This window comes from Telopea speciosissima, chromosome 2 (assembly GCF_018873765.1).
Source record: "Telopea speciosissima isolate NSW1024214 ecotype Mountain lineage chromosome 2, Tspe_v1, whole genome shotgun sequence".
NCBI classification, from domain to species: domain Eukaryota; kingdom Viridiplantae; phylum Streptophyta; class Magnoliopsida; order Proteales; family Proteaceae; genus Telopea; species Telopea speciosissima.
The window spans coordinates 64,224,556-64,243,717 of record NC_057917.1 but is presented as its reverse complement, the minus strand read 5'-3'; the positions used below and the strand labels follow the sequence as shown (position 1 = coordinate 64,243,717).

General features: G+C 37.7%; 1 protein-coding gene across 5 annotated transcripts; it reads right to left on the bottom strand.

Annotated features, from left to right (window-relative positions):
* Positions 1-1,688: 1,688 nt before the first annotated feature.
* Positions 1,689-16,558, bottom strand: LOC122652979 (4-hydroxybenzoate polyprenyltransferase, mitochondrial). 5 transcript variants are annotated; one of them, XM_043846880.1, is made up of 9 exons: positions 16,004-16,556; positions 14,862-14,997; positions 12,516-12,637; positions 11,767-11,836; positions 11,503-11,652; positions 10,947-11,082; positions 10,766-10,862; positions 2,273-2,345; positions 1,695-1,982 (listed from the first exon to the last, which is right to left on the bottom strand). In XM_043846880.1, the coding sequence occupies exons 1-8, from the start codon at positions 16,447-16,449 to the stop codon at positions 2,276-2,278; spliced, it is 1,227 nt and encodes a 408-aa protein (XP_043702815.1). In that variant the 5' UTR covers positions 16,450-16,556; the 3' UTR covers positions 1,695-1,982; positions 2,273-2,275. The 5 variants fall into 5 exon arrangements, with proteins under 5 accessions (XP_043702812.1, XP_043702811.1, XP_043702814.1 ...); XM_043846877.1 differs by having other exon boundaries at positions 1,689-1,976; positions 10,766-11,082; positions 16,004-16,558; XM_043846876.1 differs by having other exon boundaries at positions 1,690-1,982; positions 10,766-11,082; positions 16,004-16,558.
* Positions 16,559-19,162: the final 2,604 nt, after the last annotated feature.

The following is a 19,162-nucleotide window of genomic DNA, read 5'->3' as shown; positions in this document are numbered from 1 at the left end:
GATTTTATACGCTTGCAAAACTAGTGATCATTTGGAATGTAATATTTCCCTTTCCGCACTCGATATTATATTGTTTTAATATTAGTTATGATCGGCGCGGGACACCGTGTCGATGATCCTGGCAGCTTAATAGGATGACAAGCGTTGTCCTAGTCACCCCTTATAATGTATTTTATCCCTTGTCTGGGATGGGGGCGTGACACTTTCACTTCCTTGCCAAACCGTTTAGTGAACGATTTATTATTTCTGATTTACGGTTTCTATTTATAATTTATAATTCGAACCCTTAATGGGGAATCACGGTTTTGTACTTATGTTTTTACCAAAAAAAAAAAAAAGGTTTTGTACTAATGTGGTTGGAGTAGGGAGGAAGATACCACACAGTCTCTCTTGATTTACGATCCTAAGGGAAATGTATCATAAACAAAACAAAGACCTTGAAACGTGTTCTAACCTATTGGATAGAGAGATCATGGTTCGTATTAACCACATGCAAATTTGAAAGTCTAATTCAGTCAAGAGCTCCCATGGATTGGTCTGCTTCGCAAGTAGGGTTTTTTTCCTCCTATTTTTAAAACAAGTATGTTTATGCACACCAAGGATGCTCCAACTCTCCCGTAACTCTGAGTTTTCAAACTTTATTTTGTTATGTGAAAAACTCTAGCAAAAACTTGACATGTGAGCAGAGAACCTAAGGGTCTCATTCTAACCTATCCATAAAATTTAATCCCTCATGGAATCTATGTAGCAATTGCCATTTAAATTGGGTGTGTAGGAAAAGGCTCCTACCCATGGTCATGTAGGAAGTAGGGCTCCCAAACGACACATTCAATTCAGAAAAAAGGGCCCACGTATGTCCAGTCTTCTCCCCACCCCCAACACCCCCAAAAATGAGAGAGAGAGCCTTCAAGGAACCCTCATATGCCCATGATTTCTTCTTTGCTGGTGACACCACAAGGAAGCCATATGTTTGGAGAACCCATCAAGCTCCTATTCTGGATGAAACCAAAGCTAAAGCTATAATGAGAAAAATATATGGAACAAGGAAAATTAACAAATGCAAGCCAGAAAAAAAAAAAAAACAAAAGGTTTATTTACCTCCTAGTAATCTACAGATTGTTAGGTGAACAATGTAAATAAAACCAGTAATTAGTAGTTGGCTTCTATTTGCTGTTTTCTATAGGTGCTTTCTTTCATAGCCATTGAAGATGCAAAAACGAGCCAAACCTGTTGCACTTTGCTGGTACTGTAGCTTGCAAAGCATTACTGAATCTACCTACTAGACATAATTTTTTTTAACCCTTTTGAACCAAATTATGTACGACCGAGCCATTCACCGTGGATAGGATTCTTTTTGTTTTTTTTTTTCCAGCCAAAGTATGTCTCGTTTCAGGCACATTCCCAGCATGACCACTATTTCTTGGGATCGCCAATCTTTATATTTGAATCATAGATACTGCTTCAAGAAGAGTTGAGAATTTTTTGGTATCACTATTTGTATATATAATTGTGTTAGCAACTGCTTCAAGAAGTTTACACTCATTATTCAACAGTGACAATTGCTTTGGGTCAAAATGGCAACATCAATGCACCCGTGATCGAGGGAAAAAACAATGGAAGTGAAGAAACTACAATAAAACCATCCTCGCTTTGTCAATGGTTTAACTTCAGAAAGGAAGTTCGGCACACTCTTCCAAGTAGCTAACTCCTTTCCACTGAAATTGAGTATCGAGTCCATATTTTTTGTTTGCATGTCAATCGATGGCAATCCAGCATTGGGGAACCGGCACCATGGCAAAGATTAAGGAGATTCATAGAAACTGTCATTAAAAAATGGAAATGTGCAGTTCACTGGGTACTCATTTTTGATAGCATGACACCCTTGATTCTTCAACTCAAAGCCTCTGCTGCATCCCCACCCCACCCCTACGCACTATGATAAGCTACTGAGCTCCTTTTCCAGTACCAAAAAGCAGCTGCCCCTGCACAACCCAAATTGAGAATCAGAAAAGGAAATGCATTAGCCTACTATGCTTTTGCAATTAAACGAGTGTCATAAATCTAGTTCAAGTTATGAATCATTGAAAATCTAATTGAAAAAACTAAATCATTACAATGCAATAAAAGAGGGTATATCTAGTCTCTTAGATTCAGCATTGAAGTTCATTATTTATGTAGTCCAAAAAGTAAGTTTCTGGGTACTATCCTAATGATAACCACCATTAACATCATACAAAAAACAAAATTGTACTTCAGAGGTATATAAGTATACCTTTCATGATGTTAGTCTTCCAACTAGGATCCCGCTGAAGACAATGGCTCCAAACCACTTATTTGACACAAACCTAGCAAGAGAAAACAAAGATTATTTAGAGTCCACCCCTCTTTTTTTTTAATGGTGGTTTGGCTATAGAACCCGACCTAAGAAGGATGTCAAGAACTATAACTAACCACCTTAAGTGATGTTTTAGTCAAAATGAGGAAACAAATAATGTCGAATGAAATTCAAATTTGAACCAAATTGCTCCGAACCCCCACTATAAGAATACAATACCCTTCAGGGTATACCAAAACATTTTGGTATACATGACATGTCATAAATTCAGTCATGCTGACCAAAGAATTAACAACATTATAGACCACATATAAATAGTGTGTAATGAACCTTAGCATTCTAGAGATGCTGAACAACAAATAATACCAAGTACTAATCTCCTTAAACCACGAGATGGTTGGCTAGCTTATGTAATGGTTCATAAGCATGTTAAGTAAAGGTGTTCATTCTATCATTTCCTAGAGTTCCATTACACATTCCCATCATTTCCAATTATCATCTCAACATTTCCATGCATGTAAAAAATTTCCATGTCCTTTTCTGCGCAGACACCAAAATCCATGTCCAAAGTAACCAAAATTGATAATTTTGCTTTTAGAACCTTAAGTCAAGAACTGTCTTTACATAACTTGACTATTCAACTCAATAAGCAAATTAATACTCCTAATACAACTCAAGATACAAATAAGATTATTTTATAAAGTACTTAATGATGCAGATTTATCACCAAACTGGACTTCTTTGCTTAGGAATAAGTCTAGGGTTGGGTAGGGTTATATACATGTTGGGCCTTTGATCCTATGGGTTTTCTGTGTAATAGATCATTTTTATGGACCTAAAGTTTGGGTAATAGGGTTGTATATGGGATTATCTGTTTTCATTCCATATTTAGTTTTATTTTTATGTAATTAGAGGTCATGTGATCACCTAAGTGATCATGTGACTTGGTTAAGTGGTCATGTGACTATTTAATTGTTATGTAAGTTGGGTTGGATTAGGACTCTGTTTTGAGTCCATTTCAGTTTCCTAGTCAGTTTAGGTTACCTAAGGTTGTGTTTGGTTGCGTAAATCCACAGATGGCAACTCTGTGGAATCGTGATTCTCAATTTCTAAAACTGTTTGGTTGTGCAATTCCACTGGATTACAAGAATCACATGATTCCACTTTTTGTACTAAAGTTGCATCATTCCTGAGTTCACCTCTATAGATGAACTCAGATATGGATGACATGATTCTAGCCTCCATTTAAATACCCTCATCCAACCTGGAAGCAGCCATATCAGCTGCCCTAAATCGAAAACAAGAAAACCGTCGACCCTTTTCGTGAAACGCTGTCGTCCACAGTAACTATTCACAGAATAAGTAACCTGAAAATAAGATCAAAGTCATCAAACCCACATGAACTACCCAAACACTAAAGAACCCCATTTCTTTGAAAAATCCAATACTGATCAAAATAACCACCACAAAGTAGCGAAAAAGAAAGCAGAATACAAAGAATTAAACCCAATTGGATGAAAACTCAGAAGAGTTAAAAAGAATTATTAACCTTGAAGAGAGAGAGAGAGGGAGAATCGATCAAACGATTTGCAGGTTGAGGCCAAGGTAGTGAATTGATATAGATTCTTGCTTGATTCAGTGGGAATAAACCATTGAAGTTTCTATTGAATTGATATAGTTCTGTAATTGCTATCAAGCTAGTATTCAAGAGGTTCTGTTCTGGGCACTTGTGGTGCTCTTTTTATATGGACATTTGTATCAAGTATAGTATTGTTAACTAAGTCTTTTATAGATGGGAATGCTGGTTAAATTTCATTTTTGTCTTTAGATGACTAAGGAATGGGCTTTCATGAGGTAAAAACATCAATTAGAACTATAAAACCTCTTCCTTTTTCTACTAGCAACAAGAAGTATGGAATTTCAGAAAAAGAGCTAGAAACCCTAGCTGTGGGGTTCCTAGAGCCTTCTCTGAGGTCTATCTGTCAGCATCTTCTATAAGATTTAAACTTCTCTTTTCTTTTCATCTTGGTTTCTATTTTCGCTGAGTTTCTAGTTTCCATTTTCTTTGTCCTATGGTAATGAGGAGTTCTAGTTTCTATTTTTCAGTTAGAGAAAGATCTATGAAGGTTCGATTTTCTATCAGAGTTAAGAGCTTCTAATTTTGAGTTGTAGTTGAAATTGGAAACCTGAAGAGGACTGTTAATTAAAAAAATAGGTGTAATTAGATGGATTCACAGTAGCTCTCAAGATGTTAATTTCTCTTAGACTAGAGTGAATTCCCAGCTGGAAAATTCCCTTCTTTTCTAATGCAAGTTCAAGTGACGTTGCTCGAGTTTTCTAGGTCAGAAAATAATCACAATAGGTAGAACTTCGGTGCTCTATTCCTCAATTACCACACACTAATTTCTATCTTCAATCTGCTATTCTGTCAGTAATGTAGCTCTAGATAGGAGAAGGATCCTACTAGAGGCCAAGCAACAGGATCTAAAAGGGGGCTGCTGGTTCGAATGGGCAGAATTAGGGTTTTAAGTCAATTTCTAGGGTTTAGGGTAGGGTAATGAGAATATAGTTTATATGATAAAACTAGGCAGGCTTTAGGGAATTTAATGGGCTAGGTTTGGTTAGATTTGAATAAAAATTTAAAATCAGAAAATTTAGGGTTAGGGTTTCAGATTTTGGGTTTTAGAATTTAGGTTAAAATTAGGATTTTTATTGGGAGTTTAGGGCTAAGGTTGGGATCGAGTTTCCCAAACAGGGAGGGGGATGTTCGATCCAAATATGGTGGGGTTCTGATGGCAGATTAGGTCTGAACAGGTTTTAGGCTGTTTTAGGTTTAATGGAGGTTAATGGGGAATTAGGGTTTAGATGGTTGGATAGGGCTGAGATGAATATCGAGTGGAGGGGATGATGTAAAGGGGCTGGGACTGAATTATGAATGAGTTTTGATGGTTGGTTGAGGCTCTAACTAAACTAGGATTTAGGGAATTCAAATAAAAATAAAAGGGGGGCTGTAGGGTAGGCTGTAGAGGATTAGGAGAAGAAGGGAAATGCAGAAAATTAAAATACTTACTGGATTGAGCAATGGAGAAGGATAGAACCACCTTCAATGGAGATCCTCTCAGCCGTCACAACATAAGGAGTCGTAGGAGATCTACCTACCCTTTCCTACTTTATAGAACCACAAGGATATACACTCGCAAAGAGCAGCAGCAGCAACAAGGCAGCAATACAATTTTTTTAAACTCATAAACTTGTGGGGGAGCCTCCCACGATTTGAACTTTTATAATAAAAGGCCATAGGCCAAATCCTAATACAAATTAAACTCTTCGCTCACTTAAATCATGGAGGGGGGGACCTAATTAAAACAACTTAAAAATTTAAAAGGTTAAAAGACCTATTTATCCCTATTAACTTAAAACAAAAGACACTTAATTAAATCACTTAAATTGAACCATGGTTTGAACCGGTTCAATTTAAGTTTACAAATAAGCTGAAATAAAACTAAGCATAGAACCTACTAAATGTAAACCTAAGCTATGACTCCAAACTAAGCCCTAATTTCAGGGCTGCTTCTTCTTCCTTCGGGTGTGGGCACATGGTGCTGCATCAGTCAGTGTCTGAAAATTAGGTATTCTGCTTCTGCTTTCAATTATAATTATTTTCCTGAATCTCTAATAATATGGTAATCGCATTATTTTTTTTATTATTGGTTAAAGTGTCTTGTACTTTTAAATTTAAGGTTTAGTAACTAACAGACTCAGGGTAACCAAACAGTTTTTTCAGATAGATTCAGGGTGAATCCAACTGACAGACTCAGGGTCACCAAATAGTTTTTCAGGAAGATTCATGTCACAGAATCATGATAACAAAACAATTTATTTTCTGGAATAACGAATCCACAGATGGTAACTCTATGGATGACCATCCGGAATCAGTGACGGCTCTAACAGATTTACGCAACCAAACTCAACCTAGTAGGTTAAGGATTGAGTTAGGTCTTTCCTTGTTTAGTGTAGGAGTCTAATTTTGAGTTTTCTATATAAGGTTGTAAGGGGGGGGGGTCAAGCATTGGACACAAATTTTGATATTAATGAAAAACTTTTGTTGCTCTTCTTCTCCTCTGAAGATTTGTCTTGTGATTACAAGGCTAGTAGGATCGGTGTTTAATCTAATTGACACCTTGCGGTGTGAAGCCCGGGTGGTTCGTTTTGGTTACTTTATTGCATCTGCTACTACTATTCTTCAAGTTTGAAGGTTCTTGATGCACATTCCCCAACTGGCCAGAAAAAGAAGAACCAAGGAGAATCGAGCCAGCCTCAAGTTCTGGTCCAGCTCGAGCCAGCCAGCTGGCCACGATTTTGAAAGGAGATCTGGTCTTTGACCAGTCAAATCTCCAACTGCCTAGTTTCTAATTTATTTAGTTACTATTTTAGTGTTCTTCCTTTTTTGTTTTAGAAGGCTGGATTATAAAGCCTTAGTAGTTTCTATTTCCCTACTTTCTATTTTAGAAAGTTTCTATTATTCTACCTTCTATTTTGTAAGTTTGCCTAAGCTATTAATAGGCCCATATTGCAAGGAAGGAACAGATTTTGAATAATGGAATTTTTCAGGCCATGCTTGCCATCGGTTATGGGAGAAAATCCTTGTTTGAACAGCTGGAATAGTTGTGGGTGAGAGACCCAGGGTTGAGAAAGCCATCCCCCTACCCCCTTCTTTTATCTTCGCTTCTCCTCCCTTCCCTATTCGGTCTATACTGCTGTGCTGTTTCTGTGACTGCAATTAACCACTGTGAGGGTACACTTTGAAGACCAGAATCAAACCTCTGTCAAATCCTTATCAGTTGCTGCTGTAACACAAATAGAGAAGGCTTTAAGTACCTTGCAGCCTGCTGCTCCTGCTTGGATTCCCCAGCATCTTCAGGCCTTCATAACTCCTCAACCAGCCATCAGAACCTGCTGGGTTTTGGAACACAAAGTACGTGCACAAGGACCTACACTCGATCCTGACTTGGGAGTCTAAATCTCCCTCTGGTTTGCAAGATCTCCATCAACCTTCTAATTTTGAATCTGTCCTATATCTCAGCAACCCTTGGACAGAGTTGACTGAGATTTGGAGGGTTTTCTACTGCTGTCTGGGCCTTCACTCGACCTCAGTTTCAGCCTCTTCTGCTGGCTGTAATCTTCTACAGACTACCCTCTAATTCTGGGCTTTACCTTCTATTTTCAAGACCAAGTCAGATCTCCACTTCTGACCATCAGAGTTGGACCAGATTTGGAGCAGACATTCACACCACCAAGGCTAGTCTTCGATCAGATTTGGAGTCTTCCTGCGGCTGGTTTGCTCAGATTTGATTACTTTCTAATTTCAGCCTTTTCTTTTATTTTGTGTTGTGGGTTTAATTTGGGGCTAGGTTAACCCTAATCTAGTCTTACATTAGATCTATTTCAGCTTGCTGCCACTAACAAACTGTGGTTAATGATCTTGCCCTGAAAATATACATCAAGGCTCGAGCTACGCCAAAAGTTATCACAGCTTTTGTGGAACGAAGAGAATTTGACAAGATTGTCAACTACTCGAAGCAGGTTGGCTACACACCTGATTATCTCTTTCTTCTTCAAACAATTCTGCGATCAGATCCTCGGGGTGCTGTTAATTTTGCTTTAATGATGTCACAAATGGAGGGAGGTAGTCCTATTAACACAACATCTATAACAGATCTCTTCCTTCAAAGGAACTTGATCCGTGAGGCAACAGCATTTCTGTTAGATGTTCTGAAGCCAAATTTACCAGAACATGGTTACCTTCAAACCAAGGTTCTGGAGATCAATCTAGTGACATTTCCAAATGTAGTCGATGCCATATTAGCTAATGGGATGTTCAGACACTAAGATCACCCTCGAATTGCACAACTTTGTGAGAAAGCGGGTCTTTTCGTGCGTGCTCTTCAGCACTATACTGCATTGCCGGATATCAAGCAAGACATTATGAATACGCATGCCATTGAGCCACAGTCCCTAGTAGAGTTCTTTGGGACCCTATCTAAAGATTGGGCACTGGAGTGTATGAAAGACCTTTTACTTGTGAATCTGAGAAAACATCTGCAGATAATTGTGCAAACTGCCAAAGAATATTCTAAGCAGTTGGGGGTTGATGCATGTATAAAACTCTTTGAGCAATTCAAGTCTTATGAAGCATTATACTTCTTCTTGAGATCATATTTGAGCTCCAGTGAGGATCCAGACATTCACTTCAAGTACATTGAGGCAGCTGCTAAAACTGGACAAATCAAAGAGGTTGAGCGTGTGACAAAGGAATCGAACTTCTATAACCCTGAGAAGACAAAGAACTTTCTAATGGAACCAAAACTTCCTGATGCACGACCCCTAATTAATGTCTGTGATCGTATTGGGTTTGTTCCAGATCTCAGCCTGACCCACTACCTATACTCTAAGCTCTAACAACATGCTGAGATATTTTGAAGGTTATGTTCAAAAGGTCAACCCAGGGAATGCTCCTCTAGTTGTGGGGCAGCTGCAAGATGATGAGTGCCCTGAAGATTTCATTAAAGGCCTTATTCTACCCGTACGGTCCCTGCTTCCAGTGGAGCCTCTTGTTGAGGAATGTGAGAAGAGAAATTGCCTCCGTTTGCTCTCTCAGTTCTTGGAGCATCTTGTGAGTGAGGGAAGCTAGGATGTACATGTTCACAATGCTTTAGGTAAAATCATCATAGACAGCAACAACAATCCGGAGCATTTCCTCACCACAAATCCATATTATGATTCACGTGTTGTGGGTAAATATTGTGAGAAACGTGATTCCACGCTGGCGGTTGTTGCTTATCGGAGAGGGCAGTGTGATGATGAGCTCAGCAATGTTCAAACTTCAGGCAAGATATGTGGTGGAAAGGATGGCTGTTGACCTCTGGGAGAAAGTTCTCAGTCCTGATAATGAATATAGGAGGCAGCTAATCAATCAAGTGGTATCGACTGCCTTGCCTGAAAGCAAAAACCTAGAGCAAGTATCTGCTGCTGTCAAGGCTTTCATGACTGCTGATCTTCCCCACAAGTTAATTGAGCTTTTTGAGAAAATTGTGCTCCAAAACTCTGCCTTCAGTGGGAACTTCAATCTACAAAATCTGTTGATCCCCAAACCCTTGGAACTGAAGAAAGATGGAAGGGAAATGCTCTTTTCAAAGATGAGATACTTGAGGAGTACTTATGATTTATTACTCCCATCCCAAACCTAATATATTTGGGTTCCCATTGTTCTCTTGGTTTCCTCATATGATTTAGTTCCCATTTTTCTTAATTACTTCTAAAGAAATCAGAAATCTTTAAGACACTCCCAAGATTAACCTAATCAATAATGACCAAATCCAAGAAAATCTAAACCTACAAGAGATAATATATAACAATAAAAGTAGAAAATTCACTGTTTCTTTTAACTAATAAAATTAAAGCTTACCAATAAATATTAGAGGGCAAACAGATATGACATAAACCTCTGTTTAGAATAGGATCTCTCTTAAATTCTTCCCTTCAAGACCAACAAATTTGGGTGTATTGTAGTTATACTGAAGATGGGTAAAGCAACATTATCATGCTTCTCCATCATGTGGAAGTTCTTACCAGCAGGTCAGATCTCTAACCAGATGCATCATCTGTTATTAGTTTTCTAACTTCAAATAAAAAGGAACTGCAAATTGATTTTATTGTTTCTTTCGACATATTCCAGAAGATATGATTTTTCAACTCTATGCTGTCATTACTGTATGTAATTAAGCCGTGAAACTTAAATGAGAGATGGAAGTGCTAAACAACCGAGAATAAGCCTTTCCCGAGTTAACTGGAAGGCATTCAGTATCAAGAAGAATTAATGGATCCTATTCAAGGCAAGCACATATGAAAGAAGATGTCGAGCAACAAGCTACATACTGTCATCAGTTTTCTATGCATGTTCTTGATTGATTTGACTAGAAAAATATTTTCAGGTCGTTGTAATCTTTTAGCCAAGGTCCACCATCCACTCAAAATGTGAATCACTGATTAAAGCGCAGGCCTAGATGCATCATCAATAGCGATGCCAACGGGGTGGGTACCCATAACATACCCAATCCTTTCAAGATATTTCCGATAATAGGCCTACCCTGAAAATCATGCATGGGGCTCACTAATTTAACAAGGTAATTAGGGCAAGTAGAACTAGGGTGAGATGGGGAAGGTCAGGTGAACACATTTTTTTCAAACACCATACCCGGCCCTTACTTGGTAAGGGACATATTATACCCAAACAACTAGGAATGGAGCACCACTTCTATCCACTCCCATTGCCATCTCGAACTGTAAACTTGAGCGACAGGTAAGGATAACAGTCAAAACCTGCAAAACCTCTGTAGCAGTAGTACATTTTACTCTAACACGTGTACTCACTTCCTATTGCAGTCATCACGACTTGACAAGTCAACTGTCCAAATCTGCCATGCTAATTGTCCAGATGCAGCCATCAGAGAGGCATAGTAAGGCCATCCTGTACAACAAAATATATTTATGGAAGTCAGAATCATTATCAGCCAAGGCTGGCAAACATGGAAGGCCAAAAACAAGAAAATACCCAAATCTGCATTAAATCCACAAAGAGCAAGACTGCTAATAGATGCAATCGCAAATCCAGAAACCCAGTTCTTCGTCGAATCCCCAAACCTCAACGCTGTGGATTTAACACCCACTTTCAAGTCATCTTCTTTATCCTGAGGAAATTACATCAATATATTTCAGAAAATAACAAAGAAAGAATGCCCATTTCAATGTTACCCTGATAGGTAATGTCTAACATTTTCTTTTTATCCTTTCAAATCAAAATGCTTTGCAAAAACATTAGTGATGCAATAAGATTAGTTTTAAAAGAGATTTAAGACATTACAAGAATTTGAGTTCATAAGAAGACATCTATGTTGCATGATCTCAGTGTTGATTTTTCCATATCTTTTTAAGTTTTAACTTTTTTTTTTTAAAAAAAGGAAGGAACCAGAAATTTGAAGGAGGCCTCAAGGTTTTCCAAGCAAATGGATTAAGTATGCTTCACTTCTCCGAAAGTTTATTGCTGTCAAAAGATCCCCTAGAGGATAAGAGAAAAGCCTTTACCAGTATCATCATATTAATAATCATACCTGATGTGCATAAATTGTATCGTAAACAAGTGTCCAAAAGACTCCAGAAATATACAATGGGAAGGCAATAGCTGGATCTAAACTTCCTTTGACTGCAGTCCATCCTAATAAAGCTCCCCAGTTAAAGGTTAGACCTAAATATGCTTGAGGCTTCATAAAGATGTGAAACAAACGTCAGTAAACTTGCTAATGGAAATGCTTCAGGTAAAAATAAGGACAACAAAAACTGAAGGTACCCAAAAAAAAAATTCAAAAAGCCATTACCCAAAAGGTCAGCCTCTTCATAAGGGGATATGAGAAAACTAGCAGCAAAGATGATGCCCCCAGAACAATACTGTAGCATGATAGTTAAGCCATTTAACTCCAAAGAATGACATAAAGAAGCAGCAGCAAGACATGGGAGCTGAAAATTGGTACAGCCAGATCATAGTCTTCATCATATATTAAAAAAAATAATAATAGTAATTCATGGATAAAGTAGACTCGAACAATACTGAACACCATTTTGTAGCATTAACAAGAAAAATGTGTAGGCCAACTCGAAACTAATACACCTACTATCACATGTAGAAGTCACAAACCAGATGGTATTCTGCAACTGTCCTATTTGAAAAGAATAAAGAAGTTGTTATTGTTGCCTCTACAAGTCAATAGAATCTAACTGCCACTAATCAAAAAGAAACATATGGCTAAGACAGATAGCATAAGAAGAGGTTAACTGAAATTCATCATAGAGTTGTGAATAAAATAAATGGAAAGTCCTTTTCATGGTAACTGATGAAACTGATATCACGAGTGCTTTCCACCATTGTTTCCATATCCAACAGCTAACTCTGAAGTGGTACTATATCAACTAATGACTGATGATACAATATAATTTTCGAAAATAGATATAGCAATTGAGTATTGATTAGTAGCACCAAAAAAGGAAAGAAAAAAAAAATGAGAATCGACATATGAGATTGGTAGGCCAGTATCTTTTCATAAGACTGTCCAAACATCAAGACATTCACCTATAATTATTCAATTGAAGGAGAATTCCGAGACCCAACAGAAGTTGAAAACCAAGAAAGCTAAGCCCCTGAAATGGTGTCAAACAGCCACTAGCAACTGGTCTCAACTTTGTGCGCTCAACCTGCAGTGTAGAAGATTTATTTATATTATTAAGCAATCAATATCCAATGCACCCTTGAGCATCTAAGGAAAGCAAAGAAATCAAAGGACAAAATGTTGGGGAAAATAATAAAAAGAATTAATGTTTAACATGCCGACCCCAACAGATGTTGACAACAAGACATATTCATGAAAATGTGAGGAGATTGAGATCCCTACTGTTACACAAGTATTGTGTCATATATTTGTATGAGATGCAAACGACTTGACCAACCAAAAATTAGAATCATGAAAAAAAAATGTTTAACTGATGTCTGATTTATATAAGTAGAAAAATTGCATTCAAGATGGATATTTGCATGAAATGACCTCTAGTCGCAGCCAATGCAGGTTTTACCCTCCAAAGAAAGGGTGATGGTTGGGTGAGTGATGTAGGACAAAACATGAGGAAAAAGAGGCCAAAATACTGTTCCCTTGAACAGTGTCACAGCCCCTATATTGCCCTGGTGTGAATGCTACTAGAAGATCCTGTGGGGCCCAAGACCAGATCATGTAAAGACTTTTTTAGAAGGGTCCATTTTGTCTATGCATGGGGATTTAGGAGTTTAGTTTCTATTTTCAGAATTATTCTCTTAGATATTTTGTGGTTGTCTATTAAGCAACCTTAGCTCAGTTTTGTTTCTAATTTCAGATTTAGAAAGTATGTTTAGCTTTTATTTAGAAGTTTCTAATTTTAGTTTGTTTCCTTTTTCTTGCAAGTTTCTAATTTTCTATTTACTTGTAAGGCAAGCATAGCTGCCCATAAATATGTAAATATGTAATGCCCTTAGAGGCCCCACCCACGATTTTAATGATGTTGAATATTGATTTGAGCAAGTTTCCTGTCCAAGTGTGTGACATGAAGGGCTGTTGAGAGCCGAATCTCCTTATCCCTTTCCATTTCTTCTTCTATCTTCTCTTATTACCCCACTCGATTTCCTTAACCTCCTGCTTCTCTGAGATTGCTGCAAGTGCTGTGAAGACCTCTGGAAGATCAGAATCAAGTCCCAATCAAGATCTGATCTGTTTCTGTTGCATCAATTCAAAGGGAGACTTTAAATGCACTGCGGCTCTGCTGTTCTGCCCAGGATTTGCGGCAGATTTCAGGCTTGAATATCTCCCCAACCAGCCGCTGAAATCAATTGAGATTTGGAGGGCTGAATCACACCATCAAAGGCTACATTTGATCCCTGACTTGAAGCCCAGATTCTCTCTGGTTTGCAAGTTCTCTCCTAAGCTTCTATTTTGGGATCTTCTTCATATCTCACAAGTTAGCCATTGGAATTGGCTAAGATTTTCAGCAAAGATTCTCCTCACTGCCTACTCCATTCGATCAGCTTTGGATCCCATTCCCACTGCTGGTTTGCCTAGTATTTGTTACCTTCAATTTTGGTGTTTACCTTCTAATTCTGATTTGCTTCCCTTATTGATGATCTGCTGCAACTATTATCGATCCTACTGTAGAATAGTTCTTAATTGAACCCCTTCTTCTACATTAGTGTGTTTTTTTTTGGGGGGGAGGGGGGTGGGGGGGAGCAACAAATTATTTTGAGGATAATTTTGTTCAATCTTTTTTGGCAGTTTGTGTGCTTAACATATTTGAAGGCCTAAAAATATCACCCAAACAACGGGAAAAACATAAGAACATGACTAAAAGAAGAAAAGTATGAGGAAGAAATTTGAACAAATAACAAACAATATGCTTTTTAATATAATAAACATCACATTTATGTCCTTCACTAGCTGCAGACAAGTTGAACTTCCACCCCTTAAAGAAGAAAAAAAATAGTGAAAAACAATAAGACCTAGTTAGTTACCATCATTGAAAAAAGAAAAAAGTGAGATATGGATAATACACAATATTGTAGCTTATGACATCCAAAACTCATGAAGTACTCCACTAAATGCAATCTATTACATATTGACATCCTCCATTATGAGCTTAACAATTACCAGGAACACTTTATCATTGGAAACTCTAGAGAAAGCATAAAATAGACCACCCACAAACAGCTAGGACCTCAAGGGGGTTGTTCAGTTGGCAAAGACCAACACCTCACAAAGAAGAGGTCACGAGTTCAATTCTCCTTGGGGCCCAACTATCAAAAAACGAAGCATAAAATATGCAAAATTGCAATTTTATCATTCAAAAATAAATAAATAAATGCACATCGTGACATGAGGGATCAGATAGCAGCATAACGTGCCTTTTTGTCAATATCAGAGTCGAGAAGGTCGTTGACTGTACATCCAGCACCTCTCAAAAGCAAGGCCCCACAACCAAACAGTGACATCATCTTAAAATCGGGAAGGCTCCCAGGGGATGCTGCCAAGGTAATTGACCTAAAATGATGATTAAAAAGTTCTTGAGAAGCACTGAAATAGGAGTTATAACCCTAAATTATGCAATCATAGATTCAAATGATACATGGCTACAATGAGTTGAGAGCCTCCATACAGAAAATGGTGGGATTACTAGTCTACTACTTTATCTATGAGTGCATAAAGTCAGAAGGGCAAAGGCTGTACAGAAAATTCCAAGATTCATAAAAAACTATTTCATCTGCTTACGAATGTTGCAAATTTGAAAGTAGCCAATGGAGATGAAGTTCCAAATGATCTGCCCAAATTTTTTGAAGCTAGGATAGACCACAAAACAGTGAGCGGTAAAGACTGCAAGATGCACCAAGTGGAGTAATAGATGATGCAACAACTCCACTTCAGATAAGCACAATAAGAGATATATGCCCTCCAAAGATAAAATTTGCTTTTTATGAAAACATATCGCTCATAACAACATATAATTCGAGTATTGTTGTCAGTATATCAGGTAAGTAGAATTACTGCATCTGACACCACACAACTTTGTCCAAGTCTGGAACTTGTGTCTATGCCTAGTTGTCTACATTATCTAGATAGCAACATGTTGTTCACATGACCTTTCCATGTTCCTATTAAAACCCAGCTTGGAGATCAGATAGTCTATAGAATGTTCCAATCTTGGACACAACCTCTGCAACCAACTTGTCCTATTCTACCAGTAATATAAACTAAAGCTTCGACTATTTGTTCAGTCCAATACTCCAATCACTGTCCGCTTGCAGAACTTGATATTTTGACTCTTGAGAAGCCCTATCACTTTGGGTGACAAACCAATAAGTCTGCTGATGTCTCGATATCCCACCTAAATCACTATAATGAGATCCTATGTATCCTCGAGAGTACAACAATAAAAGCAATGAAATTTGAAAATAGCTGCACTTATTCCTCAAAAAACTTGGATTCAAAATGGCAAAGCTAAATTGAGAATCAGAACCATAAACACAGCTATTAAGAACGACAAGCTTACCACATACATGGCCAAGCAAGTAACCAGGTCCCAATCGGCTTGTCCAATCGAGCAAGGTGAGCATAGGGACGCACAGCCTTAGGAAGATACAAATCGATCCATGACACCTGGGATTTTGATCCTTCCCGCTCGCCGGGACAATTCCCGCCATTTTTCGTGCCCTCTACTACACCAGAAGATGTACAAATAGTAGCAATGGATAAATTGGTAAGATTCGAATTGAAACAGTTGAATTTCCACGTGTGAAATCCAGAACCGATGTAGCCCTTGTATCTGGTTTCTAGGGTTCTAGGAAAGACTGAAGGTTCATGGAAGGGTTCTGATGGAATGGGATTTATGAGTGAAGTTGTCGAAGAGATGGGATCGGAAAAGGATTTAATGAGTGAGTAAGACAAGGGAGAGGATCGTAACCTTCGAGAACTACGGCTGATCCAAAACGCCGCCATCTCTTCTGGGAATTGAATCTCCCGCGAATTCTGAAAGTTTCAGCACCCGGAATCTACAGGAATGAAGAACCAAAAACACCGTCAAGGGGTTGGAATTTGAGTCGGCGGTAGCAGAACAAACGGCCTGCCCATAAATCTATCACGTGACAGTCCACCTGGCAGTCAAATTTTAATCTTAGACAGTTCGGCAACAGCAATCAAACGGGTACGGATAAATATAAGAATTAAACAGATCAGACGGCAATTATAATTTTTTAAAATTCAGCATAATAAAATGTGTATGACAATGATACAGTACATGTTTAATACAATCGTTCTATAAGCAAAAATGCGGGTATATATTTATTATTAATAGACATTTACTACCTAATAAACAATATAATGGCATATAGATAATAATTTTATATTTAAAAAAAAAAAAAAAACCTTATTACATTTCTTAAGATTATCTTTTAACATATCAAAATATCTCTCATTAAATATAAAAAAAATAAGACATAATATGTTCTAAAACCATGAAAATTCCATAAATTCAAAAGGAAACAGAGAAAACACAGAAATAGACGCAATAATACATCAATGAATCTATATGATTTCTGTTCACCAAAAAAAAAAAAAAAAACAAATCTATATGATTTCTTAATTCCATGGAATTCAACAGCAACATAAAGAAAATAAAATTTCCAACTTAGCAAAATTGATATAATCTCCAACTTTGTAGAACGGAATTCAATGCCATCAACTCAGAAAAAAGAATAGCATTCTTTGCCTGATACATCAGCGAATCTAACAGATAGGCGTTGCCTTAATCAACAAAATCCTATTTCAATTACATTATTCTCAGTTAGATTCACTGATGTATCACAAATGGGTTCTTTGCTTTAATCACAAATCCAAGGAATAGAATCCCATTTCAACCTTCTATTCCTTCCTCAATGTTCTCTATATCAAATAAGAGTAAACAGAGAGAAAAAAACAAGAAGATCATAAAGGCAGAAACGACTTTTGGATGAAGACGGAGAAGGAAGAGCATCAAATGGAGTGTTCCCAGTTCTCACCACCGTATATGGCCGTTGCAACAGTTTGACTAACGGAGACGGAGAAGAAGAAGAGGAACAGAGATTGTCCCCCTCTGCAATCACCTATGAATTGTTTTTTTTTTTTTTTTTTTTCTAACTAATATATAACAGAGAGTGAGAAACCAACAAATAAATTCATGGAGTTTTCATCCATTCACCAAAACTGACAAAGAGAGTAGCAACTCTAAAAAATATAAGGCTCTGCAAAACTGAGCATAGAGCATCGCTGGTCAGAGAGAGAGAGAGAGAGAGGATACATCCATCTGAGAAAAAACTTACAGGAGAGAGGCCCTGATTGACTTGATGAAGAAAGAGAAGAAAAAGGGGGCAACGGGGCAGGGGCTTGACGGAGAAGAGCAGTGAATCACCTTCCAGCCGTTGCAATTGCCGATGGAGTTCTACAATCTAGAGCAGTGGAGCTTCAATCATCCGGGAATGGAGCCGGAGAAGAAGGGGGCAAGGCTGGTTTCGAATAATGAACGGCTAGGTTCTGTGATCTGCAAGTGCTTAGTTTCGTATGGTGAATCAATCCATAGTTTTTTTTTTTTTTCTTAAAAAACGTCCGCACATAATTAACGTTTAATACTCTATAGTCTGTACATTAAAATCCACGTATAAAAGTGTATTAATGGATTAATACGGAATTCTTTTTAAATATATATTCACGTACACGTATAATCTGCAAACTTACTAACTAAATTCGGAATGGTGTTTGACAGTTATAATCATCACCATGAGAGTCATATAGATACTGAAACCATATCATACCGAGAACATCATTGTGTTTTCCAATGCCAATATCTAACGGACTTGGTATAGTTTCGATTCAGTATACATACGTTTCCATATTCGGCTTGGATTCAATTCGTTAGTAGGCATTATCTTAGTATCTTACTATTTTTAATACGGTCCTAGCCCACAAGGCAAAAAAGCACAGATGCATCTCAACCCATATTAAATTTTGGTCCTATTTATCAGTCACGTATAGGATTAGAATGGTTAGAACGTTAGGTCTCTAGGACTCTGGATTTTGATTTTTGCGGAATATACATGTGTAGTTGGTATTCTTGGTTCGGTTAAAAACAGATAATTTGGTACGGTTCGGTATTATACCGAACGATTTTGCCTTAGAAATCGATACCATATCGAACTGAGGAAGATGTATTTTTGAATATCGAAATCATACAGATTCTCCTTCAGTTCGATATAGTACGATTTCAAACGATCGGTTTCGATTTCGGTTCCAAATTGACACCCTTACTTTGAAACATCTTAAGGCTCCTAGAATAAGAAACAATAACCACGCCACATAATAATACATGGGAAAAAGAAGTAAAGAACTATGTCCGGGAATGGAGCTCCTACGCCCACGACCAGACACAGGATGGGACAAAATGATCGACCTGCCCCCTGATACTTCGACGCACACTCTTATTGGTCCTCGCACTAGCATAGGGATCGCACTTCCGGATAGAGAATGTGTTTCCCAATAATATATTTATGGGACCTTACAAATAGAATTTGTAACTGGACTTTCATTGTCCCCAAACATAACATGTTTTTACTTGAATTGAGGGGCATGTAATTTCACACACTTAAGGTTGTGTTTGGATGCTGAGAAAATAAAAAAATAT